Source organism: Mastigoproctus giganteus, chromosome 5 (assembly GCF_048544385.1).
Source record: "Mastigoproctus giganteus isolate SK-2022 chromosome 5, ASM4854438v1, whole genome shotgun sequence".
NCBI classification, from domain to species: Eukaryota; Metazoa; Arthropoda; class Arachnida; order Uropygi; family Thelyphonidae; genus Mastigoproctus; species Mastigoproctus giganteus.
In genome coordinates, this window is record NC_143579.1 from 10833422 (window position 1) to 10850277 (window position 16856).

A 16856-nucleotide genomic window follows, 5' to 3' on the forward strand; every position below is an offset into this window, starting at 1 on the left:
AATATTTAAATGTGCTTGTGCCAAAAGAAATTAGAAGTCAGGGTAATCCCCAAAAGAAATATATCATTTTGCCTAGAAATTGGAATGTCACCAAAGATAAGCAGAGGAGCAGAAGGATTCTTTTTGAAAGATATAAGACAAGACTCAGTTTTAGAAGGATTGAAAGCAACCAAGTTATCTTTGTCCCTCTGTAGAATTACCTGGGATCGGCATTTAAGGAATTGATAGCGGATATTTGAGAAGTTGAAGTGGATTAAGCAGGGAAAGGTTTCTCAAAATGGACAGTGGAATGCAATGTGCTATCATTGGCAAAACAATGGTTAGGATTTCCAGTCAATGGAAGGAGGTCATTAATATACAAGGGAACCTTGGGGGACACTAGCATTAGTGGAAAAGTAAGAAGACAGAGAGCCATCTACCATCACCCTCAGTGAGCTATGAGAGAGAAAACTGGATAAAAAAATTACAAAAAACAGTTGGCAAACCATAAGATGGAAGCTTGTTTAGAAGACCTTAAGGCCTTCATCCTTCTTCAAATGAGGCCTCCAGACCTGTATACAGTACTCAACCTGTGGCCTGACCAATGCTTTATATACAAACACGATCGAAAGCCTTGGAGATGTCAAGAGCAACTGCTTGTGTTTCACTGAACTTTCCATTAAATTTGTCCATAAATGAGTAACATTAGCATTAGCATTAGCATTAGTAAAGGCATATGATGCAAGAAAGCAAGCTTATTCAGCATCAGCCAAAAAAAAAAAAAAAAAAAAAAAAAACACAACCACTACTCCTATTTCACCCCTCCGTTCGTTCAAAATACCTGTCCAGCTGAGCCTTAAATTTGTTTAGGCTATCAACTTCAACAACAAGTGATGGAAGTCTATTCCACAAACCAACTTCCCGCTGGCTAAAGGCAAATTTCCGCACATCTATCCGACATCCGTCCTTCCTCAATTTGAATTTATGCCCTCTCAGGTGATTATTCTGAGCAAAAGGAAGAGTCCCATCGGCATTGAGCATGCTCAAGCCATTCCAAGCCTTATACACCTCTGTCAGATCACCTCGCCGATGCCTAGTCTCCAGACTCTGTAATTTGCAAAACTTAAGCCTTTCTTCTTAAGAGCAACCCATTGTTCCATTCACTAACCTTGTGCCCTTCTCCGTACTCGTTCCAGCAGCTCTACATCTTTCTTGAAATGAGGCGTCCAGACCTGTATACAGTATTCAACCTGTGGCCTGACCAATGCTTTATATAAGGGAATAATCACATCCCTATCCCTGTTAGAAAAATTCCTGTATATCATTGACAAGGCACCATGAGCTACTCTTGCAGCTCGTCTCTACTGCTCAGAGAACTTCATATCTGCCTGCACAATTACCCCCAGTTCCTTTTCATTCTCTACCACTGTCAGCGTAGTACCACAGAGTTGATACATTGATCTGGGGTTACTGTTTCCCATATGTAGTAATTTACATTTGTCAATGTTAAACTTCTTTTGCCACCTCTCAGCCCATCTGCTCAACCTTTCCAGATCCTGTTGCAGCAGCATAGCATCAGTAGTGTCCTTAACAACCCTGCCAACCTTTGTTTCGTCTGCAAACTTGGACATTAGGCTTGATATACCATCATCAATATCATTTATAAATACAGAAAACAACAATGGACCGAACACTGAACCCTGAGAAACTCCACTAATACCATTAGTCCACGTTGAGCAGCAGTGTCCATTGATTACGACTCTCTGTCTTCTGCCATTCAAACATCACTTTATCCATAGCAGCGATTTGCTTGCAAAGCCACAATGCTCCGATTTGTGCAGCAGTCTTCCATGCGCAACAGTATCAAAAGCCTTTCTAAGATCGAAATATATAATATCAAAGTTACTCCCTGCATCCTTTACTTTTATGACTACATCATAGTATCCCATAAAATTGGTTAGACAAGACCTGCCCTTAACAAAACCATGATGTGTCTGAGCTATAACTGAATTCTTGTCCAGATGATCCTGCAGTGCTTCTTTAACCAGTGCCTCCATTAATTTTCCTGGTACCGAAGTTAAACTAACAGGTCTATAATTACTTGTGTCAGCCTTTGATCCTCCTTTGTGAATTGGGGTTACATTTGCACATCTCCAGTCTATGGGTACCTCCACTGAGTCCAAAGAAGCCCTCATAATTATGGCTAAGGGTTTGCTTACTTCCTTTGCTGCCTCCTTCAATATAACTGGATAGATCCCATCCACCTCGGGTGCCTTTTTTATGTTTATCCTCAACAATTTCTCCTCCACTTTCCTGTCAGTTATTAGAAAATCATCTAGCTCACTGCCAATGTTTACTTCACCTACAACATTCCCCTTCCTGAATAACTCCTCATGTGTGAATGTAGAAGCAAAATACTTGTTTAGATTGTTAACCACCTGAGCAGGATCCTCAATCTGATTCATCCCTTTCCTTCTTGAGTTTAAATAGGTAAAGAACTCTTTTCTATTTTTCTTTGCATCCTTTGCCAAGGATTTCTCATAATCTGCCTTTGCCTGCGTAATATCCTTTGTGACTTGGTTACAGACCAACTTATATCTATCATAGGCTTCCATGTCACCCAGTAATTTGTATGTATCCCATGCATTTTTCTTCTCTGTCATATGTCTGATTAGTTCATCTGACAACCATTTAGGCCTGAAACTTGAACAATATTTCTTGGTTGGTATGTAAAGTCTGGTAGCTTCCAAGATTAGTTCCTTGAATGCTTCCCCTTTTGAATTTGCTGTTGGTAACATCATCAGTTGGTCCCACTGTATAGAATTTAAATACTGTCTCAGACCATCACAGTCGCCTTTACGAAAGCAAAAACCCTTCTCTTTACCTCTGATGGTAGTTACCTCCTTGAGTAAATCCCACTTCAGCACACTGTGATCACTGCCGCCTTGTGGTTTCTTTATCTGCAGATTCTTAATGCATGAAGAATCACTACTGGTAATCAGATCAAGAGTATTACTCCCTCTAGTTGCCTCCCGAACATGCTGGTGTAGAAAACAATCATCCAATAAATCCACAAAAGCCTTGCTATTGTGTGAGTGACCAACCTACAAATTCCAGTCAATATGTGGGAAATTAAAATCCCCCATTATAAGACTCTCTGATTTACTGGTCCATTCTATTTCCCTGTACAGTATCTTATTATACTCATCAGAGTCATTAGTCCTATAGCACACTCCTACTCTCAATTTTGATCTCCCAATGCTTATGTCACACCAAACTGACTCGACACTGCACTGTCCAGCGATGTCGATTGGCTTCAATTCCTTGGATTTTATGTGTTTTTTAACTAATAGCATAACCCCTCCTCCCTTCCTATCCTGTCTATCCTTTCTGTAGACGTTATACTCCCCAAATTCCAGTTCTGCATTCCTTATATCTGTGTGACACCACGTCTCTGATATTCCAACAGCTGCCTTTGATGTTTTGAGCAATACATCAAATTCATCAAATTTATTTACTAAACTCCTAGCATTGGAGTACACGCAAGTATATATGCACCTGTTTCTATTCTTAGCTACCCTAACACAACCGATGTGTTTACTTGTACCTCAATGACTTCCAGCAGTCTCTGAAATATCCTGCAACTTGTTTTTCAGGCTTCTGCTCATTCCAATAGAAGCAGTGCAAGAATCTCTTTCACCGCTGCCAGTGGCTACTGTTAATCTATTTGTCTTTATCTCCCCCACAAGCTAGCAGTTTTACGACCCACCTAACACTGCCTCGATAGCATCAGCAAATATTCTTGCACCCTTTCTATTTAAGTGTATCCCATCCCTGTAGAAGCAATCCCTCCTGTTAACAAGTAAAGTCCAGGCTGAAAAAAATTCTACCTCTTGAGCCTTGCGCAATCTTTCCAGGGCCGAATTGATCGACAAGGCTCTCATCATATACTCCCTCCTATCGTGTCTGGGCAGAATTGCAAACACCTTCAAATTCAACCCTACTTCACGGCTTTTTTTCAACAGTGACCTGTACATGTTAAGTAATTCCGCCGGTCACCTACTCTTATTATCATTAGTGCCAACGTCTACAACTATATCACCTTTTGTGCCCTTAAAAGATGATATCCGCTCTACAACGTCATCAACCTTTTTCCCTGGCAGGCATACCCTGATCCTGTTCCACCTATCCTTTTTACAAAGCATGTTCCGCGAATATCACCAGTGGATCAACACTGACGGAATCCATACTGGCAATCATTCATCGGACGAAAGGTTTTTAGGTAGTTTAAGAGTTGGCGGTTAATTGATTTCTGCATTACTTTAGAATGAGCAGAAGTAATTGCAATGGGACAATAATTGGATGGGAAGGATTTGTAACCCTTTTTAGGAACTGGCTGGATATTTGCAAATTTCCAAGCAGAAGGAAAACAGCTTTGGAATATGAAAGGGAAAAACGGCTGCCAAGAACAGGAGTAAGTTCAGGAGAACCGGTTTTTAGAACAAGTTAGAAATTCCATCAGGACCTGGAGCTTTTTTAGCTTCAAGATTCGTCAAAATCCTTCTGACATCCTTTTGACGGAAGACCACAGGAGGAATTGAATGGAGCGTGTTGGGAATGGTGGGAGGTGTTTTACCAAGATCATTAATAGATGAGTTGGAAGAAAAATTGTTGCTAGCAGGTTTCAGCTTTATTCTTGGCTGAAGTGACAACAGAACCCTATGGTTTTAACAGAGGTGGGAGCAGAGATGGGCAAAAGTTGCAGCCAATAGCTTTGGCAAGAGACCAGAATGCTCGGCTACCATTAGAGCAAGAAGCAAGTTTTCTACTCTTAGCCTGTTGAAAATCTACTTTGGACTGATTAATAACTGCTTTACAATTTTTGCGAGCTTTTGTGTAGGCAGAAAATGAAACTGAAGAATTGGAAACAAGCCAATTATGATATGCAATGTTCTTCTCTTGAAAAGCCTTAGCGCATTTATTGGAACACCAAGGTTTAGATAAACGACGAGATTTTCAAGTGGAGTGGTGAATAAAGGATTCCATTTCTACAAGAATAATTTCATTGACATGATCTGAGCAAACGTTGACATCAGAAGTTTTGAAAGAGTAATTCGACCAAGGAAAAGAAGAAAAGAAATCTCGTAGGTCATCCGATTTTGCATTCTTGTAAGGCCAAAGAATACGAGGTTGGGAATAGCCATGAGATAAAGGCTCCATTGGAGAAGAGACAATCACCAAGTTTTGATGTGAGGTACGAAAAGGACCTCTCACTTCAACCATGGACTTAGAAGGGTTGTTTGTGAGAAAAAGATCAAGCGTGTTGGCTGTATGGTTAGGATTGTTCTGTATACTTGTAGGTAAATGAACAATCCGTGCCAGGTCATTAGTAATTGCAAAAGCCTCAGCATCTCGACCGTTTGGGTCGGTGTGACTAGAAAATGGAAGCCAGCTGGAGTTGTGAACATTAAAATCACCAAGGAAAATTACCTCACTGTTAGGTTAGTTCGACTGGAGAAAGTCAAATTGCAACGAGAGGAAGTAAAAGAGCTCCAAACGATCAGTGAGTTGGGAGAACGGTAAAGACAACTGATGAATTTGACACAATCAAAGAGAAGATCGAAACGAGGAGATTCCAAATTACCAAGTCTTTGACAGGGAATATCGGAATGGGCATATGCTCAAGTACCACCTTTGAGGCGAAAGGAATCATACAGCGGATAATTTGGGCAACTGAGATGAGTTGCCCAAATTATCCGCTGTATTATCTGTCAGAAAAAGTACATGGGGTTTGGCAGACTGCATGTGGAAATGGACATCGTTCAGATTACAATTGAGACCACTTATATTTGTGATATGAATTAGGAAGTGTTTGGGTTGTTTGGATTTTTTCGCATACAAGCTTACTGTATTAGTTTGAAAAATATACAAATTGGACCTCTGTTTAATTAATGAACTTCTTTATAGCAAAATTTTCTATTTAGCGATATGCGCAATATCACGTTTTCTCTCTTTTCGCTGAAGGCGTTTCATAATTTTTCTTTTTTGTCTATCGATAGAAGCGGACTGGCTTTATCGGGAAAACCCCGGTGGGCGGGAGGCCGGTGTGATTTCGGCCATAAACAATTGTATCAAGTTATGTATTAATTAATTATGTTATATTTGTAATCGAAGTCGTTATATGTATTTACTTAAAAGTACAATTTAATTGACAACGAAATTTAACAAAATTAATAGATTTTACTGATTAATTGACAATGTTATATTATATACATGTAGTATATAGTATTATCTGAATCTGTAGTATCTTCACCAGCACCCTTCCTTTTCTCACTTTTCTCATGTATTTTACTCATTTTTGGGACTGAAACACAATTACACTATAAAAAAGATAACAACGAGGAGGGACGTTGGATAAACAGAAACAAAGCTGCCCTTGTGTAGTGACTGAATAAACAAAACAACAAAGACAGATACAAACTGTTAATCCCTCACCCTAGCTCACATTTCACTACAACACTTTTCTGGAGATCACTACCATAAAATGATTTCTAGTTGCGTTCCTGCTAAAGGAATCTGTTATAAATGGGTAGAAACTCGATCTAAATGCATTTGCGATAATACCTATAGCTGGAATTGTGGGTTTTTATGTTATTATGGTGAAATGTTTTCCCCTTCACTGAAATCTTCAATCACATGAAAAGCATAAATACATTTTCAGGAACTTTTCTTGCAGTTTTGGGTGATTCCCGAGTTCGACTGCCATTTCTTATAAACACAAAGGCGAATCATGCACAAGCGAATTCGGTTTGTGTTATCATTATCATTATTACTAGCCCTGTAGTGCAAGGAAGACTAAGGCTTATGCTGCACCAGCTAAAAAAAAATTTCCAAGTTACCCTGAGAGAGAGAGAGAGAGAGAGAGAGAGAGAGAGAGAGAGAGAGAGAGAGAGAGAGAGAGAGAGAATCAGAAGTAGAAGGGAATCACCAAGTGAGAGAAGAAAATGATGATATCCAGCTCAGGATCCTGGGTATGCCCAGTCTCACATCTGGGTATGCCCAGATGTGAGCCTCTGAGATTAAATATATGCGATATCGTTCCCATATTTATAAATCGTGTATGATGGAATTCGTGTAGTGTAAACGTGTGTTATAAGAGGACTGACCATACTGTCTTTTAATTTTTTCTCAGGATAAGTATTTTTTGTGTTACCACGTGCAACTTATTTGTTAGCATAGGCTTATAGCTTCGATTCTTTACACGATTTTAATATTTTAGCATTGCTTATAAATATCACGAAAGTTACCTCCTGATCCGTATGGTTAAAATAAAATGAAGAAATTAAAATAGGAAATTAAAAATATAAAAAAAATTCCTCGAGGGGAAAAGGTGAACTCTTTTCCGCTTGGATGGTCGTACATAAAAATTAACGATTATGAAACTAAGATTGAGCAGAACCAAGACTTCTAACGTTGGAGTTTCGCAGTTCCGTCATCAGTTGGTTCAGTCGGGAAAGAAATTCTGAGTGTTATAAAGGTTAACTCTAGCTCCTATGGTGCATGGGCAGTGCGCGTTGACCGGAAATTTTACATGTTTTACGGATGTTATCCTGCGAGGTTCAGTCGGAAAATCATTCAATGGCTGAAAATAATGGAGACCTATTATTAATACACATTATTATTTATTTATAACTGGATGGATTTCAATTTTGTTAATATTACTGCAGAATATGTTTGAGTGTTATTAATATGTGAATTCGAATGTTCACTGAGTTCTGTGGGTGAATAATTAGCACGAAGGCTGGTTTGGTGATATAAGCTCTGTTATTTGCAGTTTTAGTGAATCCAAATTTGTAGTAGTAGTATTACTACTACTACAAATTAGAAGTAGTAGTAGTATTACTACTACTTCCAATGTCGTATGCATTAGGGTTCCTACAGACGCTTCAGCTTGCCTGCACTGGCCAAGTTTGTGCAGTCAAACCGGAGCGTGTGTATATATAGCGCAGGCCGCGTGGCCCGGTCTGTGTAAATTTTAGCGACGACAGATATTGCCCTGCTCAGACCTGTAGGTTTATGCATGTAGATGTGGTTTTTCCAAATATGGCACACCCAAAGAACCTTGTGAAGGCGCACTCAACGCCGTGAACAAATTCCCTACTTGATAAAATTGTTCTAGAGTTATTAATTTCATAAATTCTGATTGTAATTTGGCCTCTGACGTCGGTAATTTCCAGATTCTGGGTTATGAGAGTGAGAAAACAGCAGGTTAGACAAAAAACCAAATACAGTGAACGAAACAAATAATTCATATTTAATGCATCTTAAATTCTTCTTCACTACCCTTAAGCTGTATGAGAAAATTTTTCTTCGCTACCCTTAAAGAGAATATTACTCCATTTGAATTGTTACAATATATTTTTAAAAACGATTTTACAGATACTTTTCCAAATGTAGCAGTTGCACTAAGAATTTTTCTACTGGCTCAACCAGTTTCAACTGCCTCAGGTGAACGGAGGAGTTTTTCAAAATTAAAATTAATCAAAAATTATTTACGGTCGACAGTATCTCAACAAGTACTTTGTAATTTGGCAATAATATCGACAGAAAATGACCTTTTGGAAAAAATAAACATAAATGAAATAATTAATAAATTTGCATTTCTTAAAGCAAGGAAACATAAATTTGTATAATGTTATTTTATTATTGTGATAGAATACGATTACTGTGATTTAGAAGTTAAAGTTTGTTTCCAGAATTTCAGAATGATTTTGTTATTTTTGCTTGTTGTTTTATTATATTATATGTAAGATATTTTGTAATTCTTTTCTTTTTCAATAAAAGAATGCTATTTTATTTTTTAATCGAAATATTTTGGGGCGGCAAATCTGATTTCGCTTACTGGCGGCACATAGGGAAGCGGCGGTCCTGTCGACACAACAACGGAAACAAAATGGTACAGAGGGACTTTATTCAAGCACTGGCTGCCATGATACAGATGCATCACTGCCAAAGATGGAACAAAGGGAAGAGGTGGTCCTCAGTACGAGATATGGCCACTCCTAATGTCGATGCAGGCTTTGCACCCCCTATCCGTACTTAGAATGATGTTGATAAGTTCTTGCGGTATCATCGTCCGTTTCTCTTTCAGCGCCGTCTTCAGCTGGTGAACATTTTCTGGTGGGTGGGACGTGCCGCTAGGCGTCTCCTCAGAGCGTCTCATATGTGTTCGATGTGATTTAGATTGCGGGAACGGGCAGGCCAAGCCATACGAACAATGTCCTCACTTTCCAAACTCGGGGCCAATGGCACCTCGGAACAGACGCATATGGGGAAGGATTACCTCAGTACAGTAGCGTGCACTGGTTACAGCACCGCCTTCCAGTATCTGGAGTTGTGTACGTCCATCCAAGATTACGCCTCCCCAGACGAAAGCACCTCGACCGCCTTATCGATCCCTTTCAGTGATGTTTGCGGGGTGTTACTGTGTGCTAACTTCTCGTCATATTAGCTGATGTCCAGAATCGCTGCTGAGACTGAATCTGCTCTCATCAGTAAAGATTACCTTACCCCATTGTGCTGCTGTCCAGTCCTTGTGTTCGATGCACCACTGTAAACGGTGCCTCCGATGGACAGGTCTTAAAGGGACACAGCGTGCTGGCCGTCGGGCAAACAGTCCACCTTTATGGAGTCGCCTGGCCAAGTAAACCGCGATATCCTGCGTCTTGTGCAGCTGGTTTGCAATGGATCCTTGTGTCGGTCCCTCTTGGCCTGTAGGAGTATATAGCGGTCAACATTGGGCAGTCTGCGTGGGTAGCGCAGTGGTATCGTCACCGTCCTCCCCACACTGTGTGGAAAAGGCTCGGGTTCGAATCCCGTTGATGACGCGAGGAACTTTAATGGGCTTTTTTCACTCCGTGGCTGTGTTAGTCGGTTTCAGGTGTAGATAGCAAGGTTTTCTTCCCAGAAATTGGGGGTTTTCGTCTAGCAAACAGATAAATCGACTATAGAACACACGCAATTAACAGACACAAGCACAGCAGATGGATTTAATTATTCGGGCGGCCTAAATATAATAGTTAGTTTAGTTTTTTTTTTTTTTTTTATCATTGGGCATTGTTTTTCGTGGACGACCACCACTGGTCCTTCAAACAGCTGTACCTGTCGTTCTGAAGGCCGACCACGCACGTGAGACGACGCTATGGACGATACCGAACTCTGTAGTCACACTCCTCGCACTTCGACCTTCCTCGAGCTTGCCAATTATTCGACCCCGGGTGAAGTCATCCAGATGTTGTCTACTGGCCATTTCGTTGTCTGTAGCACTGCATGAAACCAATCGACGTCTGTAGCAATCGTGCTCACCATTCAGTAATTTGCACATAACTGCTGCTTTGATCTGTTTATGTGAGCCCTCTCATCACCATTCAAATTTTGCATGTGCACCAGCTTTCTACTGAACAGCCACAGTTAAGCATATCGCCACTGGCTGTTTCGTTTGATTTTGTGGTTGTAACCTTTAGAAATAGGGATGGTCCTTAAGTTTTGGATACCAGTGTACTTCTACTCTGCGGTCAAACTTCCATCTGTCGTGGTTGCTTTCTTGCATCACATGCCTCTATTACTCTGTGTCCATACATGCATGAATTTCGTAATCTCGTCCTCAAAAGCGCATGTTTTACGTTCATACCACCAGGATTATGTTTCTGAAATAGGACATGATTTTCTGTATGAGTTTTGGAATAGGTTTTACGAATGGTAAAATGGTTTGTGTCGAAAAGACTGACTGAATTTTGCGTTAACTAGTCACCATATTAAATGTGATGTCATTAGTAGCTGATTACAGTTCTGATACTGTTTCAACTGACTCCGAAGATGAAATTGCAACAAACAGTGCGAAGTAAGTGTCAGTATACATTATATTAAGCGAGCGATAGAGAGGGAAAAAAAAAAAATAAATAAGGAATATATATATGCAACCGTTCGTGGAAGGGGATACGCTCCACTCAGCCCTTGTTTAAAAATCGGAGAAGTGAATGAACCGTTAATGTGGAACATTTTATCCCCCCCCCCCAGCCCAGGTATTTGATCATTACAGATCTCATTTACGAGGTGCAAGTTCGTTCCTTGATTCGTTGATTTCAAATCAACACACCTTGAAATGAGATGTGGATTTTGGATCACAGCTTCTACGTACATACTGAATGAATCGTTAATGGGGAACATTTTTAAAATATTTTATGTACAGCTTTTTTTTTTTTTTTTACCCTCGGTGATTCAAGCATCACAGATCTCATTTACAAATTCGTTTCTATAGTGAATGATTTGTTTTACCCGAAGTGAGATGTGGAATTTGGATCACAGTTTCTACATACCGTAAGATGTGATTAATTAAGTTTAATTAAAATTAAAGTGCGTTTACGACGCATTTTAATCTTACCCATATGATATAATATTGGAATTCTGATTAAAACAATCGGATTTCGTTCTTGATTTATAATGAGCTAATTAATCCATCTAATAGTTGGAGAAATAGCACTCGTACAACATTCCCTTTTGACATTGACACTGCAGTATATTGCCAAATGCAAAGTACTGTATATGGGCAGAAGTAATCCCAGAGAAATGTACCAACTGTGTGGGTGATAAAAAATGAAAAAAGATCTGGGAGTGATTGTGCAGTCAGATATGAAGTTTTCTGAGCAATGCAGACAGGCTGCCAGAGCAGATCATTGGGTATTGTCAATGATATATGGGAATTTTGCTAGCAGGGAAAAGGAGGTGATTGTCCCTCTGTATAAGGCAATGATCAGGCCACGCCTTGAGTAGTGTGTACATAGAAGGACAAGGTTGGTGAGGGGGGAACGAAGGGGGTTCTCAAACCAAGAAAGGCTTAAGTTCTGCAAATTGCAGCAGCTGGAGACTAGTCGCCTGCGAGGTGATCTGATTGAGGCGTATAAGGCCTTGAATGGGTTGAGCATGCTGAATTCTGATGGGATTCTTCTGCTTGCTCAGATTATGAACCTGAGGGGATATAAATTCAAATTGAGGAAAGACAATTTGTAGAATAGATGTGTGAAAATTTGCCTTTAGGCAGCAGGTGGTTAATTGCTATAACCAACTTACATCTGTTGTGGAAGTTGATAGCTTAAATAAATTCAAGGAGGAACTGAACAAACTTATAGAGAGAATGGATGTGTGAAATTGTTTTTTTTTGTTTTTTGGCTGATGCTACATAAGCTCATATGCTTGCTTTCTTGCATCACATTCCTCCATTATTATTATTAGGCGCCTCCGTAGCCAGGTGGGAAGGAGCAGCAGTGCGTAGCACACGCTTCTTGATTAGACCGGGGTTCGAGCCCGTCACCACCAAATACAGAGGATGCGGAAAGGTCAGGGAATGACCACCGCATATCCCCGGAGCAATATGGCCTTAGTTGCTAATGCTCCTAAAAACCAAAACAACAACAACCTCCATTATTACTACTACTTCCTTTGTTGAAATAGTAACTTGCTTCTCTACTTTATTGACAAGTCAGAGTTTGAACAGTGGTTGGGTTTAATGTTCCACTGCAAGGGTTGATCTGGCTTAGCATTAGTAGTGGCAAATATGAAAGAAAGCAAGCTTATTCGGCATCAGCCAAAAAAAAAAAAAAAGAAAGAAGAAAAAAAAAAAAAAGACTCCTCCAATTTCACCTATTCATTACCTCCAACTGAATAGTTTTCTAGTTCTTGAATAAATTCAAGGAAGAACTAGACAAACTGTTGCATGGGATGATTACTTTTGTATTTTTGTTGAGTAATTCCCCCACTCCAACTGATCTTGTTATCAAGTTACTAAATAAAAAAAAAACTTTTAACTAATACAAAAAAACATTTATGTTGTTTACAGCAGGGGTCTCCAAAGTTGGGTACGCCAGATGATCCATCGGGTGCACGAGATTATCTGCAATAAATCAATATTTATTAATTATGAAAACGTTTAAGTTTTTGAAAATAAATATTATAAATAAATGTTTTTTTTTAATACTTCAATATGCAGCTTTATTTGATCAGTATTCAAGCACATCGTTCCCAGTAAAAAGTTGATTTGATTTGATTTAGACCAAAAATAACCCCACTTTTTACTTAAATTTCAGTTTCATTTTGTTTTGTAGTTTTGTGTCAAGTTAGATTGTGATCCTTTCAAATTATATGTGATTCTAGATATAATGCATACCATGTAAATTATTTATAAATAAAACAAATTGTATTACATTACATTTACTACACTTGTTACTTTAATGATTTCATATCATTTTGTACTTGAACTTCAATTTAGTATTGTTTTGTATTTTTTTATTTGTGATCTTTTAAAATTATATATGATTTTATAAATGTGTTTAGATGCCTTCCATGTAAATGATTTATAAATACAAAATATATATATTAAACTTATATATTTAATTTTTTATTCCGGGATGCGTGTTAGTCCTTTTAAGTAAAATAAGGGAGTGTGACCAAAAAAAGTTTGGAGACCACTGGTTTACAGTATGGCATTTGTAAAAACTTTGTACAGATTTGCTGAAAAATCTGAGCACCATATTGTAAAATATTTGCTGTTGTGCAGAGATGACTTAGAGAAACAAGTATGCTAAATCATTACAAGTAAATGCTAGTAGAGGAGACTGGTAAAGTTAATGTTGAAGAGCAAATACTTCATGCTTTTGAAGTATCTCCTACACATGTACCATAAGGTCATATAAATGTTTTATCTGCAAGCGAATGGGTGATATTATGTGGTTAGGCATTTTTAGTCAAAACAAAAGTTCTGAATATATTTCTGACAATTCAAGGTTTATTTTATTGCAGTGAACATTTTTATTACCACTTTTTTGGGTTTGTTGGGGAATCACTTGATAAAATTGCATGAACAATGCAGTGCTCACTTCTGGGAATCTCAAAGATTTGCTTTGAGAAAAGGCAAAAATATGACTGAAACAAGACACTCCACTTATTTTTAATATATTTTTTTACCAATGTTTCAACACCATGTAGGTCTTCTGTATAGTACTGGTAGAAAAACCATGTTATGTTAACAGAATGTAAAGATAAATCACTAAGTATAATGATTAAGGGCTTCACTACATGTGAAATAACAAGGAGAAATGGCTGAATGATACCTATTGGCAAGTAAGTGTCCAAGAGAATCTCATTTGCAAGTTGGAAGCTGTAGAGCTCTGAAGGGTATTATTGGCGCCTCCCTAGCCAGGTGGGCAGGAACAGCAGTGCATAGCACATGCTTCTTGATTAGACCGGGGTTTGAGCCCGTGACCACCAAATATGGAGGATGTGGAAAGGTTGGGGAATGACTATTGCATATCCCTGGAGCAATATGGCCTTAGTTGCTAATGCTCCTAAAAAAAAAAAAACCAAAACAACAACAACGAGGAGGGGTATTCTCCTTTGGTGTGAAGAGCTGCAGGTTTTAGGGTGATAGGAGGCATAGTAGTGGAACAAAAACTTGGCAGTTGATAGAAGAATTAAAAGGCTGACCAGGTATGGTTAGGGATAACTGATGGATGAGGGCTCCGGGTGTCCTGTAATGGCATATCTAAACATGCCAGGGTAGGCAAGAGGTGGGGGGGGTAGTGTTATCCTCCTTATGTTTCTATTGCATTGGTTATATACACTGATCATCCATTTTATTGGGGGCTTATCCTTTTCATGTAATGGAGAGCTCCTGTAACACCTGTCTTTAACAGTATCTACCCACCTATTTTGTATTGCATGGTACAATTGCTTAACAGCATTATGTGATTGCAGTATGAAGCATATCAGGATCACTGTCCTTGTGGGTGGTTATGTGAGGATGCTGTATTTGTGCAATTCAGTGCAAAAATGGGTAAGACAGAAGATATGACTGAATTTGATATTTTTTTTTTTTTTTTTTTTATGAGAACCCCAAACACGAGAGGTATTAGAACCTATAGTACTTAGTACCGTGCTTGGGTTGGAGGTTGAGAAGACGAAAGAAGATATTTGTTGATATTGGACTTGAACTTCTGTAGATTGTAGTTTTCAGGAAATACGTATGAAGGAAGGTTGTTCCAGAAAACGGCAGTTGAATGAATAAATGAGGAAGATGAAAAGTTGGTTCTGTGGGTTTGAAGTTGGACAGTAAATGGATGTTGGCTGGTGGCAGCACGTGTTCGGACTGTTTTGAAAGAGAGAGCGGGAATTATAGAAGCCAATTCAGAAGAACAGTGCCCATGGAAGTATCTGTAGAAGAGGCATGCAGCAGAAACAGTGCGTCTATGAGAAAGCAAGTGGAGAGACTCTGTTAGAGATGAATCATTAATTAACCTAACTGCCCTCTTCTGAATGGAATCAAGAAGCCTGAGAGAGGTTTTGGGGGCACCACCCCAGATGTGGGAACAATATTCCATGGCAGGGCGGATTTGCGATTTATACAGAGTGAGCAGCTGTTTGGAAGAAAAGTAACGCCGAGAGCAAAAGAGAAAACCAAGTTTTTTAGATGCAGAGGAAGCAATATTTGTAATGTGCTTGTGCCAAGAGAGATTAGAAGTCAGGGTAATCCCCGAAAGAGATATATCATTTTGCCTAGAAATCGGAGTGTCACTAAAGATAAGCATAGGAGCAGAAGAATCCTTTTTGCGAGATATAAGACAAGATTGAGTTTTAGAAGGGTTGAAATCAACTAAGTTGTCTTTGCCCCACTGGAGAATTACCTGAAGATCGGCATTTAAGGAATTGGCAGCAGATTTTCGAGAACTTGAAGCTGATTGAGCTGGACAAGGTTTCTCAAAATGGAAAGTTGAATGCAATGTGCTATCATCGGCAAAACTATGGATAGGATTTCCAGTCAATGGAAGAAGGTCATTGATATACAAGAGGAAAAGAGTGGGGGAAAGAACTGAACCTTGGGGGACACCGGCATTAGTGGAGAAGTTAGAAGACAGAGAGCCATCTACCATCACCCTCAGTGAGCGATCAGAGAGAAAACTGGATAACCAATTACTAAAAACAGTTGGCAAACCATAAGATGGAAGCTTGTTTAGAAGACCTTTATGCCAAACACGATCAAATGCCTTTGAGATGTCAAGAGCAACTACTTGTGTTTCACCGAACCTTTCCATTGAATTAGTCCATAAATGGGTAACATAAGCCAGAATATCACCAGTGGATCGACACTGACGGAATCCATACTGGCGCTCGTTGATCAGATGGAAGGTTTCTAGGTAGTTTAAAAGTTGGCGGTTAATTGATTTCTCCATTACTTTAGAAAGAGTAGAAGTAATTGCAATGGGACGGTAATTGGATGGGAGGGATTTGTCACCCTTTTTAGGAACTGGCTGGATATGAGCAAATTTCCAAGCAGAAGGAAAAACACCTTTGGAATAAGAAAGTGAAAAAAGGCGGCAAAGAATAGGAGTAAGTTCAGGAGCACAGGTTTTGAGAACAAGTGGAGAAATACCATCAGGACCTGGAGCTTTCGTAGCATCAAGATTCATCAAAATCCTTCTGATATCCTTTTGACGGAAGACCACAGGAGGCATTGAATGGAGCGTGTTAGGAATGGTGGGAGGTGTTTTACCAAGGTCATTAATACATGAGCTGGAAGAAAAATGGGATGCTAGCAGGTCAGCTTTATCCTTGGCTGAAGTGACAACACAACCATCTGGTTTGGACAGAGGTGGGAGCAGAGATGGGCAAAAGTTGCGGCCAATAGCTTTGGCAAGAGACCAGAATGCTCGGCTACCATTAGGGCAAGAAGCAAGTTTTCTACTCTTAGCCAGTTCAAACTCTAGTTTGGACTGATTAATAACTGCTTTACAATTGTTGTGAGCTTTGGTGTAGGCAGAAAATGAAACTGA

The 16856-nt window shown here is 39.3% G+C and overlaps 1 protein-coding gene across 2 annotated transcripts in view; it reads left to right on the forward strand.

Annotated features, from left to right (window-relative positions):
- The first annotated feature begins 10731 nt into the window (after positions 1–10731).
- The window catches only part of LOC150085169 (tectonic-like complex member MKS1), a 502024-nt gene continuing 495899 nt past the window's right edge, over positions 10732–16856 (forward strand). For both annotated transcript variants that reach the window (XR_016546919.1, XM_090373059.1), the window contains exon 1: positions 10732–10879. Coding sequence is in view for 1 of the 2 variants with exons in the window: in XM_090373059.1 (XP_090229185.1) it covers positions 10855–10879 (25 nt within the window). In the remaining variant the exon portion in view is untranslated. The remainder of the gene's footprint in view (positions 10880–16856) is intronic.